At 41.8% G+C, this 21211-nt stretch overlaps 2 protein-coding genes across 2 annotated transcripts in view; both read left to right on the top strand.

Annotated features, from left to right (window-relative positions):
* ptgfrnb (prostaglandin F2 receptor inhibitor b) overlaps positions 1-21211 on the top strand; it is a 150343-nt gene that overhangs the window by 24494 nt on the left and 104638 nt on the right. Inside the window, exons 2-3 of the mRNA XM_084050559.1 lie at positions 1693-1805; positions 4682-4937. Coding sequence (XP_083906685.1) covers positions 1693-1805; positions 4682-4937 — 369 coding nt within the window. The remainder of the gene's footprint in view (positions 1-1692; positions 1806-4681; positions 4938-21211) is intronic.
* LOC311040983 (uncharacterized protein) lies at positions 11890-14990 on the top strand (the record flags this gene model as incomplete). Its single annotated transcript, XM_084051421.1, has 2 exons — positions 11890-13045; positions 13987-14990. The coding sequence occupies 2 exons, from the start codon at positions 11890-11892 to the stop codon at positions 14988-14990; spliced, it is 2160 nt and encodes a 719-aa protein (XP_083907547.1).

Below are 21211 nucleotides of genomic sequence, written 5' to 3'. Positions count from 1 at the left end.
GGAAGTTGAAAAGAAAAAAAAACAGTACTGGGTTTTGTGATGTTCTGTATTGTCTGAATCAGCTTTGTTTGTGTTCGTTTACATGCTAAAAGAGTGACTTTGAGAGCTGTTTCAGCGTACAATGTAAGTCAACGAGGAGTATATTTAGAATTATCAATTTCTAATTAATGGAGCACTTTTTTAAAATGTCTTTTCCACCTTTGGAGTTACATCATGGCAAAGTAACTACACAACCCAAACCTCTACTAAAGTGGTCTTTAGTAGAGGTTTTTCAACTCTCTGTCTGTGACCAGATAAAAAACGCCACACGCAAAGCAGAATATAGTCGCTCAGCGCCTCGTCACGCTGGCAGTTCCAGCACATGGCGTTCTATATTCATTCTTCATTTGAACCACTTTATCCATTTATGCGTTGGCTATTCAAAAAATAGCAGATGTACAAGCTCACGGCGCGTCACTTTCGTGCGCTCGTGCTGCGAGCTAGCACATCTGCTACCGGTACGTCAGCACAAGGCCGCTGAGCTGGTGGGGGTGTGGAGAGATAACGGCCGGACAATGTTTTCTCATTTTTAGCTGGGAACCCCCTAAGGACCCCCTGCAGGGGTCCTTGGAGAACCACTGTCCACTATCCCAACAAGGTTGTGTCATTGAGTTTAAAGGTTTCGTGACGTTCAGTTTTACCACACATTAAAAGTCTTTGTCATGGTCCTTCAAACGTGTATAAAAAGTTTTAACAAAAAAATCCACTCCAGTGATCCATGGCAGGTGTTTTTCTCTCACATTTCTAAAGCCTTTTCAACTGCAATGAAAAAAGAAATCTTTGCCTGCTGGTGTCGCTGTTGAGGGATTTTGCCTGTCAATCATCGCCTCTGCTCCCCAAAGGATAGGGGAGGGGAGGCGCTAGGAGGAGAGTGGGCGGGATTAATGGGCTGTGACTTCACTGCCGAAGGACCAAGCTCAGATTACTTTTCAGCCTAATTATTCAGAAAACCCCAGACCACAGAAAATCCACTGAATGTTCAAAGTTCAGATTTTTTGGGTGTAATTGAGGTCATAAAACAAGGGGCAAGTCTTAGATATTTACGATGAGGCCGACAAAATGGCCAGAGTGGCGCTGTTTTACCCTGCGCCAACCTGCGGTGTCAGAAATAATTTATTTTAACGCAAGTGAATGGGTTTTTTGACAAACTTTAGACTAGATTTTCTTACTGTAATAAAAATTGTCTTAAATTCTATATGCTTCCAGTCGCTAGTTTAAAGTCTCCTTTCAATCATCAGGATATGCGTTTTGCTAAGTTATGGTCCTATTTATTTTAAAATTGACGATAAAGTAGGCTATTCTCTAGGAGGGGCGGGACGATTTGATTGACAAGCTACACGACCAATAGCATTCATTCCCCGCCCCCCCCCCCCCCGCTCTTGATTGACAAGCTACCCAACCAATAATGGTCTGGTCTCATTCTGACGCGATATTGAAAGATGGCGGACCCACAGTCTTGGAACAATCGGCTTCATTTTCGGTCTGTAGAAAGCAGCGGAGTGGCTTTGTCCATCTCATTTATACAGTCTACTCTATGTCATAAAACCCCCCCAAAAAAACATAAAAAATAAAAAAAAGTGAAAAAAATGAAAATGAATGTCATAGAACCTTTAAACTAACTCTGTGTGTCTGTCCGTCTCTCTCTCTCTCTAGGTGTGTGTTCAGCCAGGGTGGTGAAGGTGTCCCCGGGACCTCTGATCAGAGTGCAGGGCCAGTCTGTGTCCATCAGATGTGACGTCAGCGAATACGAGGGCCCTCGGGAGCAGGTACAGTCAAAGCAATGGTTCTCAAAGTGGGGTCCGGGGACCCCCAGGGGTCCTAGTTTTTGTCCCCAGCAAAACTAGTTAATATGGCGCCGCTATCATTTTAACCATGTTTTATACTTTGGCTATTCAAAAATAGCAGATCTACAAGCTCATAGCGCGGCACCGAGTGCCGCGCTATGAGCTTGTAGATCTGCTATTTTTGAAAAATCCTGTCAACAATTATTTTTGAGACAGAGGGTCCGCAGCCAAAAAAAACATCATTTTGGGCGTCCTTGACATTAAAAAAAGTTTGAGAACCACTGCAGTAAAGTGCACGACATGGTGTATATCCAAGTATAAATCAAGTCGAACGCTCTCCAAAGGTTTCCTGCACTCTTAACTTTGAAGCTTTAATGCTCTGTTTGTTTTGAAGTTTGGCGATATCTGCAGTCCAGATGATCCAGACCAATGCTAGTTTTCTACCCTACCAGGCATTGCAGTGTTTCCCAAACAATGGGGCGTGACCCATTATTAGGTCGTGGACCCATTTTTAAGGGTCTCAAGTTAATATAAACAAATCAACAAAACAAATCATGTTTCTTAAAAAAAAACTAAAAATCATAAAAAAATCATAACATTCAGAATTTAAGACATACAATTATATTGCTCCCGATGAGTAGGTTGGCTTGCATGGTTTCCTCCGCCATCGGTGTGTGAATGTGTGTGTGAATGGGTGAATGTAATGCACAATCTATGTAAAGCGCTTTGGATAAAAGCGCTATATATACACCATTTACCATTTATTTACCATATTGTTCTTAAACAGGGATGTACTTTATAATATGTATGTATCTTATGTATTTGTGTAAGTTTGGCCCCCCCAGCAGAGACACCAAACATATCGCCGTGGTCTTGAGCTGAAAAGGTTTGGGAACTCTTGAGGTAGTTATTGTACGGCAGGTATTATAGTTTTCACCTGATGTGCTACTGCTATACCAGTGGTTCTCAAACTTTTACATGTCAAAGACCCCCAAACTGACACTTATTAGCCCACGGACCCCCATTTGAAAAGATATGCTAAGGACCCCCATAAGAGAAGATTCTTGACGGCTCTAGCAGTGATTCTCAACCATTTTCATTTCGAGGACCCCCAGTTTGACACGCATTAGGCTACGGACCCCCATTTAATGGCATTCCTATCTCTGAGACCCCAATTTATATTGTAAAATCAATGTTAATTTAACTCTGAGAGTGTACAAATGGACCCCGTTAGGGTCCATTTGGTCTCAGAGTTACAGACCCACAAGGGTCCATTTGGTTCCTAACTATCCATCATTTAGCTGGGGACCCCCTGGAACTCCCCCAAGGCACTTTGAGAACCAACGTGCTATACAGTAGGTTTAAATAACAGCAGGTATTATAGTTTTCACCTGGTGAGCTATAGGTTTAAATGAGTCCTTTGCTAGATGTGTAGAATGAAAGGGCAGCGGTACCCTGGTGTACTCTGTAGCACACGGGGAGAGTTGTCAGTGATTGAAATGTGCATGTGGGACGTCTGGAAATGGAACCGTAATAATGAGGCCTAATGAGCTACATTAAGCTCATTGACTTTGATGATTTTTCCTTCTCATTTGCTTTTTTTTCTTCCATGTATTATGTCCTGTCCCGTTGACCTCTTCTAACAAGTAGATTTTTCTGTTTTTGATTTTAACTTCCATAACCTTAATTTAATTTGTCAGTGAATTATTGTGTTTTAAATACAGTGTGTACATAGTACACACAGTACAGTATGTGCTCACTGCACAGTAAAGAGAGGGAGCATATATTGCTGGTGGAACCTTGTGAGTCCAAAACGGTTAGCCTACGATCTTATTATTATTTGTAAACCTTTAAAAACTATGAAAATAGCTGTTCTACAAGCACACATTGAATCTTCTGCTAACTCACGATTCGATTCCGATTCTTGGGGTCACGATACTGTTTTTTACGATTTTTTAAAAAAACCAAACAATTCTTGATTCAAAAAAGATTATTCAAAAAAAAGATTCATTTTTTTCTCTAATTGTTTTTCTTTAGAATCGATTCTGAATCGTCCAACATGAGAATTGCGATTCATATTTGAATCGATTTTTTCCCACGCCCCTAATTGCTACACGTTGTGAGCTTGTAGATCGGCTATTTTCGCTGCTTTTGTGCGACAGTCTTGTATGATGAAGTTGGGCATTAATTTACAAAAAAAAAACATTTAAAAAAAATTATGAAATATGGAGATACAAGGTTTCTGCCCGACAGCAACCATATTCTGCTCTCCGGGGGAGGGGGCACTTGTGTTTACTGCTTCACCCAGCAGATGTCTGCTCAGATGGCTCTGATAAGGGGGGGGAAGGGGGGGTTGAGCCTGTTGCCAGGGACCCCCAGAAGAGAAGATTAATGTAAAACAAAGCAAAATGATATCAAGTTTCAAAAATAATTCTTCGTACTGTGAGCTTGTACATCTGCTATTTTTGAGAACCACTGTTATAAATCCTAAGAGTTTTCTGAAAAAAACACGGACGCTTTCCCGGTTTTTAACTCATTCAGTGCCAAAAATATTTCTGGCTATATCACCCCTGTGCCAGAGCCAAAAATACATTGTAAAAAAAAAAGTGCTTAGGAAGCGAGATACAGCTTTTTTCAGTAAGATGTTAAACAAGAAGTGAATGGAGCAGCAAATCTTCAAACCATGATATCTTGGGTTCTGAACATTTAAAAAAAAAAAAAAAAAAAAAAAATAGAATTTTTTATTATTTTTTGATTCATGACGTCATTGGCACTCTGGGCTTATGAAAAACGTGACGTCTCAGACGTCATAGGCACTAAATGAGTTAAGGGGCTAACCCCATCCTCTCTCTCGCCAGGACTTCGATTGGACGATGAAGAGGGAGGGCCTGCCCTCGCTGAACGTCATCTCCACCTTCGACAGCCGGTTCGCCGACGCGTCCCTGAGGGCCCGCGTGGACAGCGGACACATCTCCTACGAGAGGATCGCCGACGACGCGGTGGAGCTGAGGATCCAGAAGGTCAAGGCGGCGGACGGAGGCGTGTACCAGTGCAAGACGCCCAGCACCGACTCCGTCATCGGGGGGAACTACGAGGCCGACGTCCTGCTCACCGGTAAGAGGAACGGATACAAGAACGCTCCGCCCCCAAAACACAATAGGCTCTATGCACAGCAGCCATATTGGGAAGAAATTGGGCCTCTTCTTACTTCCTTCACAGGTGTTACCAATGGTACTAATGAAGGCTCTGTTCCATTCTGGTCAGGGTGCTGATATCATGCATGTTGGCTCACTAGAAACACTCCATTTTGGTTCCCAAATGGCCCCTTATGGTGGGTGTGTAACTCTGAGAGTGTACAAAGGGAACCAAATGGACCCTTACGGGTCCATTTGGTTCCCTTTGTACACTCTCAGAGTTATGGGGGTCCTTGAAAATAAGAACCACTATGCCACACTAAATGGAACAGAGCCTTAATTAGTATCATTGGTAACACCTGTGAAGGAAATAAGGAAGGGGCCCAATTCATTTGCAATATGGCTGCTGTGCATAGAGCCTATTATGTCCTAAATCAGGGGTCTTCAACAGGGGGGGTCCGGGACCCCTAGGGGGCCCCCAGAATTACAGAAGGTGGGCCGCCAAATCTTTGCGTGATAGGATCATGTTTTTTTACATGAACCACTTGAACCCCGTTATCCCTACGTGCGAGGCGTCGTGAGCTTGTAGATCTGCTATTTTTGGCATAGAGGTTTGGTGTAGAGGGGGAAAAAAGACAGAATATTGATACGGTTCAAGTGGTTAAATGTCTGTAAATACACATTAATCGAACATACACGGGTGATGGTGCTGTCAAAGTGTATGAAGCTGTCTAAGACATCTATTAAAATGTTTAGTTTACAACACAATGTTATACATTATGTAGTGGGGGTCCCTGCTTCTTCTCTCTCTCAGCCAAGGGGTCCTATATATATATATATATATATGTATGTATGTATGTATGTATGTATGTATGTATGTATGTATGTATGTATGTATGTATGTATGTATGTATGTATGTATGTATGTATGTATGTATGTATGTATGTATGTATGTGTGTGTAAAACAAAGAAAGAAAAGATGGGGCCGAGTGTGTTGTGGGGCGAGCGTTCCGGTTACCAGAGGAACAGCTGTATTAAATGAGCAGACAGAGAATTTATTCTACTAGAAGTTCTATCTAGAGTTGGGGCCTCTACGCGGCCCTTGCACCTCCAATCTGACTGACATGACTGAGTCATTATGGGCGTGTTGGCATGCCCATATATGGGCATATCGGTTGGATCGGGGGTTCTGGACAACTGTAGATTCATATATGCCAATGTATGGACATGCCGGTCAGATCGCCATGGTTCTGGACATCCGTATCGAGTTTGTTTATGGTTATGTCTGAGTCAGAGTGACGTGGCCGTGGTCCTGCCTATATATGAGCATATCGTGCTTGTTTACGGTTATCTCTGAGTCAGAGTGACGTGGCCGTGGTGGGCGGCAGTGGAATCGGAAGGTTGACCGGTTCGATCCCTGACTCCCCCTTGGGTTAGTGTCAAAGTGCAAGTGGTGCACGCACATCCCAAAAAAATGTGCGACCGGTGCTGGATAAAATAGAGACACAAACTTATCCTCATGACCTTCGTCAGGAGCTCCCAAAACATGTTCTTAGTAGGCTGCACTAGCGCTCCTGTTTTCGTGTATAGAGGGGCGGGTGTAAAGAGGCGCGGAGAGATTGCGCCTGATCCCATTGGTTCACCGATCTGTCCGTCAACCCGCGCCCCGTTAACACAACATTACGAGCGACGCCCACTGCACTCTGGTTGGTTGTGGAAATGAAACACCTCCTATACCGGGGACACCGACGCGCTCCTCCAGGCTTTTATTTTTTAGCAAAGCTTAACAATAAAAGCCTGGAGATCGAGGCTATGTTTTTAGAGACAACACAACGTTTGTACCTACATGGCGTCTTTGTCAGTCCAGTGTCGAAGTGTCCTTGTTGAGCAAGACACTGAACCCCTAACTGCTCCCGATGAGCAGGTTGGTGCCTTGTTGCACTTTTTCCAGTGGGTGTGTGAATGCGTGTGTGAATCAGTGAATGTAATGCATGTTGCACAATTTAACCATTTAGTAATCGATGATTGGTTTGGTGATGGATCGTGTAGAAAGATTAAAGGCTAACGTCACTGACTTTCAACCCAAATCCCATTGTACTGATGAGATCAGTAATATGGTGTGGCAAAAAAAAAATCACTATGCCTTCTGTGTATTTCATCGCAACATGGTGATCAATTAGGCATACATTTACATATAGAATAAATATAAAAAAATCTGCCTAATACTATTACACCAAATGTGAACGCCTCCATCCATGTACGCATGTCTTGTGCAATTTCAGAATTCTTCGTTTTGTCCGATGAGCATTTAACCCATTGAGGCTTTCTGAAAAACGTGCGTTTCTATGTCGGTGGTTTTCAAACCTTTTCATGTCAAGGACCCCCAAAAATGATATGAATTTGGCCGCGGACCCCCATCTCAAAATATGTTGTTCCAGGGACCCCCCAGAAGCAAAGATTTGAGTTAATGTTCGCTTTAAAAGAATATATATATATTCAAAGATTTGCACACATTTTCACGATTTTTCAAAAATAGCAGACCTACGAGCTCGTAGCGCGGCACTCGGTGCCGCGCTATGGGCTTGTAGATCTGCTATTCTTGTATAGCCAAAGTGTAAAATAATGCTTTTTTAGCTCAAATGACAAAGTGACACAGATGCGTTCCAGGTCTAAGGACGTTGTTTTGTTAACTGAAGCCGCTGTTTGTGTTTAAATGATGACTTTTATAACGGGTGTTATAACAGGTGTCCAGTGAGAGCCTATAAGGGCTACACAGAATGCAATGAGGTCATGAACAAATGTCAAGTTCCCATGAAAATACTCACAAACAAAATCAATGCATTTCACCCAACAGCAGGTGCCAGGAATATACCACTGACCTAGCCTTGCTGTGTGTGTGTGTGTGTGTGTGTGTGTGTGTGTGTGTGTGTGTGTGTGTGTGTGTGTGTGTGTGTGTGTGTGTGTGTGTGTGTGTGTGTGTGTGTGTGTGTGTGTGTGTGTGTGTGTGTGTGTGTGTGTGTGTGTGTGTGTGTGTGTGTGTGTGTGTGTGTGTGACTATGGTTGCTCGTTTTCAGTCAGTGCGGTCCATTGAATGCCACCCCCATATATTATTAACACCTGACCGGTTGCGTATATCCTCCCACGCAGACACACACACACACACACACACACACACACACACACACACACACACACACACACACACAAACAAGGCATCATAACAACACCCCAAGTCGCACTCTCCCTTAGGCTTACGCCATTACTGGCTAATAGGATAGTTTTCTCTCTCTCTGACACACACACACACACACACACACACACACACACACACACACACACACACACACACACACACACACACACACACACACACTGCACCCACTCATGCTGGATAGCAGATGTCAGGTAGATGTAGTTGGCTCGTGTCAAGTGGGGCCACGCACAATAAGAGAGAGAGAGAGAGAGAGAGAGATACAGAATGGAGCCATCTCCAACCACTCTCCACTCATTCATGTCACATGACATGGCCGATGGGTAAGGCTGCGTTGGTCAGCAAAAAAATCGGTATTTTCAACCAAAACACAATTATGTTGAGAATCCGTTCTATTTCTTAACTACTTAAGGCTCTACAGTATATAGTTCGTTGTACAATGAATAGCGACACAACACATCGCAATTTGATACTTGCGACGCGTTTAATGTATTACTTTGTAATTACTTTGGAACATTTTTTAGAAAATAATCACTTTATTATTATTATTGTTATTCTTTTGTTTGTGTAGAAGAGTTGGAAAATATTTATAATTTTGGGGACGTTATTCAAATATAATGACATGCCCAACATATGGACAAAGTGAGTGGGAAGTTGCTACAATAAGTCTCATATTTAGCCATTTCACAGAGCCTTCCGTCAAAAAACACCATAGTTTTAGACAAGGTTGTAAGCAGTGCATGTTGAACACGCACGCACGCACACACACACACACACACACACACACACACACACACACACACACGCCGTCACACTTTGAGGGGAGAGTTGTCTGTGTTGACACTTCAAACAGGTGACATTGGCCATGTTGTCATTGTCAGGACTTCCTCATTATTATACAGAACTCACTGCCGCTTAATGAGAGCGCTTGGAGACCAGCCTGTTGGTTTTAACCAACAATGTTGTGATTTGATGTTGACGAGTTGTTATTTTGTGCACACTCGCACGCTCGCATTCACACACACGTTGACTAACACACACACACACACACACACGTTTGTATTACTATACTTGTGAGGACATCAACGCTTTAGGACAGCCATTTTATGAATGCCATTTAAAAAATATATATATTTTGCCATTTTTAACCGTAAGCCTAAAGCCGAAAAAAAAGCAGATCTATAAGCTCACAACGCGTCGCGCTGCGACGCGTTGTGAGCTTATAGATCGGCTATTTTTCGGTGCTTGACACTGGCGCGCAACTAAGTATAAATCATGTTTAACTCTTTGTTTTTTAACTATAAAACAACCATTTGTCTTTTGAGGACCAGGAAAACGGTCCTCACAATGTATATTTCTTCAAATTCTACTATACTTGGTCCTCGCAAGTATAGTAATACAAACACACTCACACTCACACACACGCATAGACGAACAAGAAAGAGAAGATTTGTCTACATTTGTCAACATTCTTCGAAAAAACACCAGCTCACAATGCGTCACAAGCTTGTAGATTGGCTGTTTTCGAACGGCTGAAAAATAAAGTAGAGTGTCTGTGTTTTTTAAATGTTTTCTCATTTTGCTGGGGTCCCCCTTGGAAACCCCTCAAGGACCCCTTGGAGGTACCTGGGCCCCACTTTGAGAAGCAGCCGTAAACTGTCCCCAGCGATAAATCAGTGGTTCTCTACCATTCTAGGAGTTGTAGGCATTACATTTAGTTTGACTCTGGCTGCGAGGCGTTGTGAGCTTGTAGATCAGCTATTTTCAATATTTTTTAAAGTTTGAACAGTTTTTGATTCAGTAATGCTCAGTAAGGTATTCAAAAAGAGTAATTAAAGGAGTAGTTGGACTTATTTTCTATCAATTACACACGCCTTGAAGCCTTGAATGCATCGAGATTTTTATAGTTTTTGTCGCATTCCTGAGCCAATGATTCGATAACCGGGTAGCTGCTCAGTAGGAGACTCAATTGAGTCTCCTTGAGTCTCCCTACCGGAGAATCCGCTGGTCATCACATTATTAGACTGAGAGAACGAGAGCAATCCATGGTCTCGAAGGGCGGATCCAAACCCAGGCGCCTGTAGCTCTCCATTGTACCAACTCACCAAACAGAAATGCCTCTGAAACTGTTTTGTTTTTGTCTTTTTTTCTTTTTTTTGAGACCTGAAGCCGATTCTACAAATGTCTTCTAAATCCCAGCAGATTTCTGAAAAACCTATGTTTCTATATCAGTGGTGCTCAAACTTTTTCATGTCAAGGACCCCCAAAACTATATGTATTTGGCCGCCGACTCCCATCTGAAAATATTTTGTTCCAGGGACCCCCCAGAAGCAAAGATTTGAGTCAAAATGTACGCTTTAAAACAATATATATTCAAAGATTTGCACACATTTTCACGATTTTTCAAAAATAGCAGATCTACAAGCTTGTATATCTGCTATTTTTGAATAGCCCAAAGTGTAAAATAAAGCTTTTTTTTTGTTGCTCAAATCCAAAAATGACACGGATGCGTTCCAGGTCTTAATGGGTTAAAGCAGATTGAATAATGCAGGCCGTTTTGAAATGAATCCCACATCTATACCAGAGGTCTGCCCTATCTATAACAGCGGAGCGAGGGCTGTTGTGTTCTCCGCCTCTGTGCGGCGTGATCATTCATGTATTTATTTATTCATTTACTTTGGATCGCCCCTGGACTGCCCACTGCATGTCAGCTTAAAAATAAAGTAGCTATAAATACAAATGAAACGACGGAAAATATGTTTTGTACTTCGTTTGTGTCGAGTTGCACTCCACCTCCTGAAAAGGACGCTTTGATCTCCTCTGCGTTTTGCTGTCCTTTCAGTCAACGCGCTGTCATTTAAAAAAAAAACGCTTTCAACCTGATGTCTCTATTTTTGGGGGTTGTCATTGGCAACATCCTATAAATATCAGTGGTGGAAAGTAACTAAGTACATTTACCTAAGTACAATTTTGAGGTATAGGGTGCACGATTTTAGCTTGTAGATCTTCTATTTTCAAAAGATTTGTATACATCTGAAAACTTGAAATAGGACATTCTGCCTAATGAGTACTTTTACTTTTGGTACTTTACAGGGTCCCCACGGTCATGAAATTCCTGGAAAAGTTTTGAAATTGAAAAAAAGAAAATCCAGTACTGGAAAAGTTTTGAAATGAATCAAAGGTCCTGGAATTTATCAAGGGTCCTGGAAAAATATTTGGCTATGCATTGTTTTTGGCTATTTTGTTAAAACATTACACAAAATATGTAACATAAGTAGTTTTTCGCCGAACGGGCTGTGTGATGGCAGCCTATGTACATGTCTCAATTGTTAGGTTGCACTGCATGGGTTGCCAGGTTGGTGTCACGTGATAAAAAGAACAGATCTACAAGCTCACAGCTTGCTGCAGCCTGATGAGTAGTTAGCTTGTAGAGCTGTTCGTTTTGTCACGTGACACGAACCTGGCAACTTGTGCTGGTTGTGTGTATGCTGTCCCAACAAACAATTGCGAGCAACACGTGAATCGTCGGTGAAGCGTAATCGATTGAATGCAGTTAAAAATATATCGGTTGAACTAATAGTATGATCCACAATGCCAGGGAAATGTTCGTTTAATAATTTGTGGATTACAAATGAAAAGTTTAAAGACTGGGTAAAGCGGGAAGAGGACCCGAATAGAGCTGGCTGCAAGTTATGCCACAAAAGTTTTGATGTTGGGAACATGGGGGAATCGGCGCTGGTCAGCCATGCGAAAAGCAGAAAACACCTCGACCTCCAAAAGGCTGCTGTACAGACCCCTGGTGTCGGCACCTATTTTACACCTGATGTAAGGCCAGGTCCAACTGGTGCTGCTTGCACGACCGCAAGACAACAACAAACCACGCTCAACCAGGCCGTCGCAGCTTCATTTGACCAGCTGTCGGCTGAAGTGTTGTGGGCACTTAAAACAGTGGACTCTCACTATTCATTTACCTCCAGCGCCAACACGAGTGAGCTTTTCAGAGCTATGTTTCCCGACAGTGCAATAGCGTCCAAATTTGCGTGTGGGGAAACAAAATGTGCGTACCTCAGTACATTTGGACTGGGACCCTACTTTAAGTCACTCATCGTAAGAGAAGTATCCAGGCAGGCTGCTTACACGTTGATGTTCGACGAAAGTCTCAACAAACCGCTCCAAATGAAGCAGATGGACCTGCATGTTCGGATTTGGGACGGGGGGGAGGTGAAAACCAGGTATGTTGGGTCTGAGTTCCTAGGCCACGCAGCTGCCCAGCACATAGTTGAACGGATGCAAAATATGCTATCCGAAACTGGAATGAAGAACCTTGTGCAGCTATCCATGGATGGGCCGAATGTGAATTGGAAAGCGTTTAATTTACTTCAATCTGAACTTGCCCAAGTTAACAAATCCCTACTGAACATCGGGTCGTGCGGTCTGCACACACTGCATAATGCATTCAAGGATGGATACCGGGCAACTGGATGGGAAGTGGACCATACCCTCTCCATGATGTATTGGATGTTTAAAGACAGCCCCGCGCGCAGAGAAGACTTCATAAAAGCCACAGGCTGTGACACGCCCATGCTTAAATTCTGCCAGCACCGATGGGTTGAAAATGTGACCGTTTGTGAGAGAGGACTGTTGTTGTGGCCTCACATTATTAAGTACATTGATGCAGTGGCAAAAAAGGAAGTACCAGAGCCAAAGATCAAGTCGTTCCAGGAGGTCAAGAAAGCCTCTGCAGATCCACTGTTTGTAGTGAAAGCCTCAATATTCCTGAGCATAGCCAAGCAAGTCACTCCCTTCCTGGTCCAATACCAAACGGATAAGCCAATGTTACCATTCATGAGTGAGGACATGTACAGGCTCTTAAAAGGTAATTATATACCCCTTCTATAGTAAAATATTATTTATAGTCTTACATTTATATAAAGAATAAAGCTTACAAGGATATAGCTTGAATGGCAGTGGTGTAAAGTAAGTACAATGTATTTATTTTAGATAATTTCACTTATATTTGTCAATTTTTCAATACTTCTACTCCACTACATGCATCTGTATTATTATTATTGTATTGTTAATTATTGGCAAATAATTAACTTTTTACTCCACTGCAGTTATTTGAAAACTTACAAGTTACTTTGTAGATTCAAGATTATTACAAACTGTGCATTAACCAATTAAGACATATTTTCTACCTTGTCTTTTCGAAAATAGCTGATCTACAAGCTCACATTGTGGTTTGTTGTGAGCTTGTAGATCAGCTATTTCCAAAAGATTTTGACACATTTTGAAAACATTTTGGAGAAAAATTACTTCTGAAATGGGACAATCTGCATACTGTACTTCTACTTTTGATAGTTTTTGTTTTGATGTCAATTTCTACATTGTGGTATTGCTACTTTTATTTAAGAAAAAAAAATCTGAAAAGTTTTTCCATTACTGCTGAGTGGCCAGATATAATAATACTGGCTTTGTTATTAATGAAATGCATGAGCCCTCTATTGACCTTAAGATGTAATACCACAAAGAGAGATATTTGACAGTAATATCCATTTTTGCAGTGTGATTAATCAATGCACATTGACATACAATTTTATGCTAAAACATAAATATGACAAATATTATTGTCAGTCCATCTATAAATACATTTGTTAAAACAAATATTTCTGATGAAGACAGTCAGTTACCAATGGAGCCAGTAAACTCATATTAGTGATTTGGCCTAAATTGCTTGTTAATGTAGTCATGAGAAAAAGTATTGACATAGATGGAGCAATAACATAAGAAATGTGTTCTGCTTTGTTCTGTCTGCAGGGCTTATGGACCGTTTCATCACAGAGAAGACCATGAAAGAGGCTACCTCTGCATACAAAGTTCTCCAGGTGCCCTTTGAGCAAGCAAGTGAACACAAGGATGCTTCAAAGGTGGACATTGGTTTTACAGCAGAAACAGCACTCAGTAAACTGAAAAAACAGAAAAAGATCTCAGAGAGGCAGGTGCTTGAGATAAAAACAGATTGTAAAAAATTCCTCATTTCACTCTTGCGCAAGTTTGTTAACAAGTCACCTGTGCAGTACCCACTTGTTAGAAACATGCAATGCCTAGATCCAAGACAAATGGTTGCAAACAAAGAGCAGTCTGGGAACAAAATGAAGAGAGTCCTGCAGACCCTTGTGGCTGCAAATCAAGTGCAGGAGTCAGTATGTGATGATGTCTTGAGAGAGTACAAAGAATTCTGTGATTTCTCTCTGATCACTCCAGGGTTCAGAGAATTTGACCCCTCCGCAGATAGAGTGGATACTTTGTTTCATGAGACCATGGGCTCTAGCAGTAAATTCAAACATCTGTGGGATGTGGTGACGGTGCTCCTTGTGATGTCCCATGGACAGGCAAGTGTGGAGAGGGGATTTTCTGTGAATAAAGAAGTTGTGGTGGAAAATCTGAAGCAAAACTCTTTAGTGGCACTGAGACTCATCATTGACCATATCAGGGCAGTCGGAGGGGTTTGTAAGGTTAAGCTCACAAAAGAACTGCTCGCATCAGCTGCAGGTGCAAGGCAGAAGTATGTTTCCCATCTTGATGAGCAAAAGAGAGAGAAAAGTAGACAGACTCTTGTTATGAAAAGAAAGACTCTCATGGATGAATTAGGTGAGCTGAAAAAAAAGAGGGCTAGAATTGATGCTGACTCCAAAGCCATGGAGAAAGCTGCAGATGAGTTTGCAGAAAAGGCAGAGACCACTAGACTAGCAAACTTACCTTCATTGCAAAGTCCAACAGCCTCCGCCGTTCAGCCAAAGAAAAAAAAACAAGCCTGCTAGACATTGAAAAGCAAATTGATGAGAAGCTAAGAGAAATGAAAGAATGAGAATCCCGAAGTGGTCACAGTTTAGCAGTTAAATTGCCATTGTTAATTGTAAAAAAAAAAAAAAGAGAAGGAAAAACAGACCATCTCAAGGCATTACATGCAGAAATTGTCCATGGGACACTGACTGCTGTTTATTGTTGTGTTGTTTACTTACATTTTGCACTGAGTTCCTCCCGTTCCTGTTGGAATGTGCTGTTTGACTGTAATTATTGTGTTTAGGATTATGTTGACTTATTTTATTGTGTTGTCCAGGGGAAGCCAACTATGTAAGCATTAACTTATGGCACTTTCTTTAACATTACCAGGAGTAAGCTGTTTTTTTTTAAATATTTTATTTGACTGACTTACTCTACCTGTTCAGTGTTTTTAGCTTTTTGAGCATTCATTGAAATATTGTAGCATCTACTGGTCTGGAGATACTGTACTGTTCCTAAAATAAATGGCACTTTAAGTTTACCACTCTTGATTTGTTTTGCATAATTATGTTCATCCCTCCTTGTGTCTGACAGTATCCTCTTGATATTGATGTTGATATTGGAAAAACATAGGAAAACCAACAACAAAAGTGTAATTTTAAAACGCCCTCGCATCCTTCATTACTTTTGAATTCATAAATGGGGCAAATGCAAGGCAATATTTAAATGAAATAAGTCATACGGATGCCATAATGAGTCTTCCAGTGAGCTATGCCCTAATTTTGCACGAAATGTCGAATGAAATTGTACTATTCTATATTCTATGCTTTATTTTTGCTACACTGCCTATCTTTGGGCATTCTACATAGGAGTAACGGTACGTTTTAACAGCGGGCGACTCTCGGGCGATGTCGGGCGACATCGTCCAAAAGATAAAGAAAATCTATCTTTCATCGCCCCCCCGCCCACTTCGCCCGATCGCCGGCTCTCATAGACTTTCTTTATCTTTTGGGCGATGTCGCCCGGCATCGCCCGAGAGTCGCCCGCTGTTAAAACGTACCGTGAGAGACACATTATTGCGCTGAATCATTGTTATATAGGCCTGGAAATTGGGCTAAATATTCTGGAAAAGTTTTGGAAAAGTTTTGGAAATTCATTGCTAAAAATGTGTGGGGACCCTGACTTTAAGTACATTGATACCAATACTTATGTACTTTTACTCAAGTCAATTTTGAATTCCGGACTTTTACTTGTAACAGAGTATTTCTACATTGCAGTATTGATACTTAAGTAAAACATTTGAGTAATTCTTCCACCACTGATGAATTATGCAAAATGTCGGCGTGTGCGTGCGGCGTCTGTCTGCGCGTCTCTAGTCCACGCGTCTCGAGAACCGATCGACTTCCACGTCGAGGCTGAGGACTGAGATAGGTCAGCAGTTGTCCCGTACCGCCAAACAGGCCAATATGGCCATAATATACTGTATATCCCAATAAGTGTTCCCCGTATGTGGAGCACCCTGATGTCACCCTGATGTCATCAATGTGATTTCGTAGAACTGGCCTGGACTCCATATTTGGGCATGCCTAACACGGAACTCCATTCACCATATTCACACGGCGGCCATTTTGCTATTAACTGATTGAGTGCCACAATCCGTCAAATCCGTCACGTGGCCTGACGCCCAGAGCGCCACAATCCGTCAAATCCGTCATTAAAAAAAATTCTGAATGAGTTAAGTTAATGAAATAATGCGGCATTTCTTCCCAATCCGCAAATATGATGCGAGAGCAAAATGGCCACTGTGTGAATATAGTCAATTGGCATAAAAGGGACACAGTCAGACAGACGGGGTACAACGGATATAAACGGTATTTCATAACTGGGTGTGGGCATGCATTTCCAACTGTCTGGCCTAGCCAACGGGAACCGGTCTAGTTTTCCAAAATTCGCAAAAAAATAGTGAAAATAGGCCATCTGCAACGTATGAGGAATGAGTCTGGGGTTGAGCTCTGATGGCAGTGTGTGTCTGCTTTCAGGTACAAAACGGAGACGGATGCAAAACCGGTACAAACTCGGGTACGAGTGTGTTTCAAAACAAGACATCAAATAAGCCTTCCGCTGCATGAGAGTGTCAGCGCTACACCTCCTTGTTTGACAGTGCGGCAAAGCGCTAGAAAGTACCTACTGTACTTCCCACAAATCGTCTCTGTCGAGTGGAAACCTCATATTATGTCCAAAACTGTTACCGGTACTTTTCAGGATTCAAATTCAAAAGTAGCAGATCCGCGAGCTCGAAACGCGCCGCTTCGCGCCGCGTTTCGAGCTCGCGTACCTCCTACTTTTGATGCTTTTGTGTGACGCTGTGGTGTGATCAAATAGGCCGTGGATTTATGAAGAAAAAACACATAAACTTAAAATATGGAGATGGGAGGCTTCCGCTCGACGGCGACGAACTAAAGAAAAAGCGCTAACATTAGCTCGGCGACGGCGGGTTTGTACAGTGGGAGCTACTGTACCGCGTGACAGCGTGAAGCTAGTTAGCCTCATAATGCATCATCATGTTCACTCTCTCTGCGGCTCCGCACAACTCCCCTGACACCTTGTTAAATTTAGCTCTGAATTAACTAGGCAGCTCACTGTGTGTGTGTGTGTGTGTGTGTGTGTGTGTGTGTGTGTGTGTGTGTGTGTGTGTGTGTGTGTGTGTGTGTGTGTGTGTGTGTGTGTGTGTGTGTGTGTGTGTGTGTGTGTGTGTGTGTACTTGTATTACTATACTTGTGCGGACCAAACGTACCCACAAGTACAGTGTTTTACCCATTAAAAACGGAAAAACATCTTTTTAGATTTTAGAGTTGGAGATTAAAAAAATAGCAAATGTACAAGTTCACAGAGCGTCGCTACGTGCTGTGCTGTGAGCTTGTACATCTGCATAAGTGTATTTTTTTGTTTTACACAAATCTTCTCTTCTGGGGGTCCCTGGCAAATACATATATCAGTTTGGGGGTCGTTGGCACAGAACAGTTTGAGAACTAACTGATTTAGGAGGCATTTGTATAATGGGCCTCAGGTGTTAATGGGTAAAATTAGAGAATTTTGCCCGGTTGCGTGTGGGTGTCTTTATTTTGGCTTTAGTTATAAGCGTTAAAAATGACAGAAATTGTATAAATGCGTTTCATAACATTGCTGTGCTGCATTGTTGATGTCCTCACGAGAATAGTAATATAAAAGTCAAAGTGTGTGTGTGTGTGTGTGTGTGTGTGTGTGTGTGTGTGTGTGTGTGTGTGTGTGTGTGTGTGTGTGTGTGTGTGTGTGTGTGTGTGTGTACACGTACTTGGAGATCTTGTTGTAATGTTGAACATCAGTGTAGTGCGCACAGATAGAATGTTAGAGAATGTTTGTGTGCGTTTGAGACAGATTTTACATGTGTGTGAACAGACTATTGCATTATGCAGAGCCGTTGTGTGTGTGTGTGTGTGTGTGCGCGCAGTGTGTTTAGTGCTGAATATGGATTGTTTGAGAGAGAATGAGAGAGTGTGTATTGTTTGATCGAGAAATACATTTTTTTTAAACCGGTGATTTCTAGTTCAGACATGCTAGCTTCGCTGAACGCATCCGTACACACACACACACACACACACACACACACACACACACACACACACACACACACACACACACACACACACACACACACACACACACACACACACACACAGCGTTTGCGTCGCCCCAGCGGTGAAGATGTTTGGCACTGTGAGGTTTCGCTCGTAAAAGATTTAAAAACTCACTCACGGCACAATTTGCATAATATATATATATTTCATCTCCTCAGTGACTAAAAGGATGGCTCCATAGTAATACCGGGATCATTTCACACACAATATTCTATCAACTCAATTCATGCCCCCCCCCCCCCCCCCCCCTCAAAATGAATCAATGGTTCTAAACCAGGGGGTCCTTGAGGGGGGTTCCACGGGGGGATCCACAGATAAATGATTGATAGTTAGGAACCAAATGGGCCCTTACACCCGTAACGGATGGACCCAGTAAATGGACCCAGGTCCATTTGGTTCTGTGAGTTCCGTGAGTTAAATTAAAACTTTGCCATACTGATATGAATGGAGTCCAATGGCATCCTGGAAAACCCTGGTATTGCTTTGTAGTGTAATGATTACTGTGAGTCATAGTTAATGGACTAAGCACGCCAGGCAGATCACACACTGCTAATGGTCCTTGAAAAAATGTTCAGCTTGAAAGTCAGTGGAGTTCCTCTGGTATTAGTTATGTTCTGTGTCGTCTGATGTGGATGTTTCAAGGCCGATACAGACACACATTCTAGCATTTCTGGAGAACAGGAATGCTGAGTTTTGGCTGACTTGGTTGCTTCTAGCAGTCGGCGAGATTGGCTGTGTGAACACGGAGACACACAGACAGACACACAGACCCTCCTCTAGATGGCTCGCCTCTATAGGAGCCAGTGTCGATTTCGTCGACTACCTTTTTTTCACAGACGAAAACTAGATAAATACTAAATAAAAACTAAGCTATGATGACTAAAACTAAGACTAAATATATCGACAATTTCGTCGTAAATAAAAACTAGACTAAAATGTTAGCGAGGGACTAGTGGAGAAGAGATCCAGCAGAACTAAAATACAAGGCATTTAATGTTTGGTTGCACTCGGGTGTTGCGCTCTGAAAATAGCCGATCTACAAGCTCACAACGCGTCGCGCTGCGACGTGTTGTGAGCTTGTAGATCGGCTATTTTCAGGATGCAACCAAGACTAAAATCAGCCATTACGACGCCATCAAGACACTGCCAACATACATTTTAGTCGACTAAATCAACTGTAGATTTAGTCGACTAAAACCTTATGATATTTAGTCGACTAAAACTAGACAAAAACTAAAGCATTTCAGAATGACTAAAATATGGCTAAAACTAAATGGAATTTTATTCAATAGACTATGACTAAAACTGAATCAAAATGTTGCTGTCAAAATCAACACTAATAGGAGCCATGGCGTAATAAATCTGCCATACTTATGACCTCATCAGTCATGAGTTTTTTCCTGTTTTATACATTGTATTGCCTCAAATGACATGAAACTCATCTTTTTCTCTCAGAGTAAATCTCAAAACGACAGTGGCAGTGTACTTAGCGTCCCACGGTGTCCAGGATTTCATTGTTATTTGAAGGTTGCTTGCAGTGAAGTAGGTCTAATCAGAGCCGGCTCAATGACATACTGACTACAAGCTCATGCGACGTATGGGCTTGTAGATCTTAACCCATTGAGACCTGAAGCCGATTCTACATGTCTCCTAAATCTCAGTATTCTGAAAAACGTATGTTTCTATATCAATGGAGCTCAATCTTTTTCATGTCAAGGACCCCCAAAATTATATGTATTTGGCCGCGGACCCCCATCAAAATATTTTGTTCCAGGGACCCCCCAGAAGCAAAGATTTGAGTAAAAAATATATACAAATATATATATTCAAAGATTTGCACACATTTTCACGATTTTTCAAAAATAGCAGATCTACAAGCTCGTAGCGCGGCACTCGGTGCCGCGCTATGAGCTTGTAGATCTGCTGTTTTTGAATAGCCCAAAGTGTAAAATAATTCTTTTTAGCTCAAATCAAAAAATGTAACAGTTCCAGGTCTTAATGGGTTAACGCGTGTGGTTATCAGACTAATCGATTTAGTCAATTATAATTATTATTTATTTAGTGTCAATTCATTGAAAGATTATTCGATTGACCTACTGTGCATGAGCAGGACTAAGACGGTTATATGGGAACGATGCAAAGTTTGTCTATAGTTTGAAGTGTGTCGGACGGTTCCTCACATTTATAGGTAGGATGTCGGTTTTGATCAGTGGTGTAAAGTAACTAAGTGCGTTTACTCAAGTACTGTACTTATTTTTATTATTTCCAATTGTCTATACTTTCACTTCTACTCCGCTACATCTCGGAGGCAAATATTGTACTTTTACTCCACTACAATTATTTGAAAACTTTAGTTTGCAAATATAAATGATTACGTTACAAAACATGCATTAACCACTTTAGCCTTATTTTACACCTAGCCTATTTGAAAATGGCAGATCTACAAGCTCACAACGCGTTGTGAGCTTGTAGATCTGCTATTTTCAAACATTTCAGTACTTTTACTTTTGGTACTTTAACCCATTAAGACCTGGAACTGTGTCATTTTTAGATTTGAGCTAAAAAGCATTATTTTACACTTTGGG

This window comes from Gymnoscopelus microlampas, assembly GCF_963454915.1.
Source record: "Gymnoscopelus microlampas genome assembly, chromosome: 24".
NCBI lineage: Eukaryota > Metazoa > Chordata > Actinopteri > Myctophiformes > Myctophidae > Gymnoscopelus > Gymnoscopelus microlampas.
The sequence above is the reverse complement of the archived record's forward strand: the minus strand, read 5'-3'. Positions and strand labels throughout refer to the sequence as shown.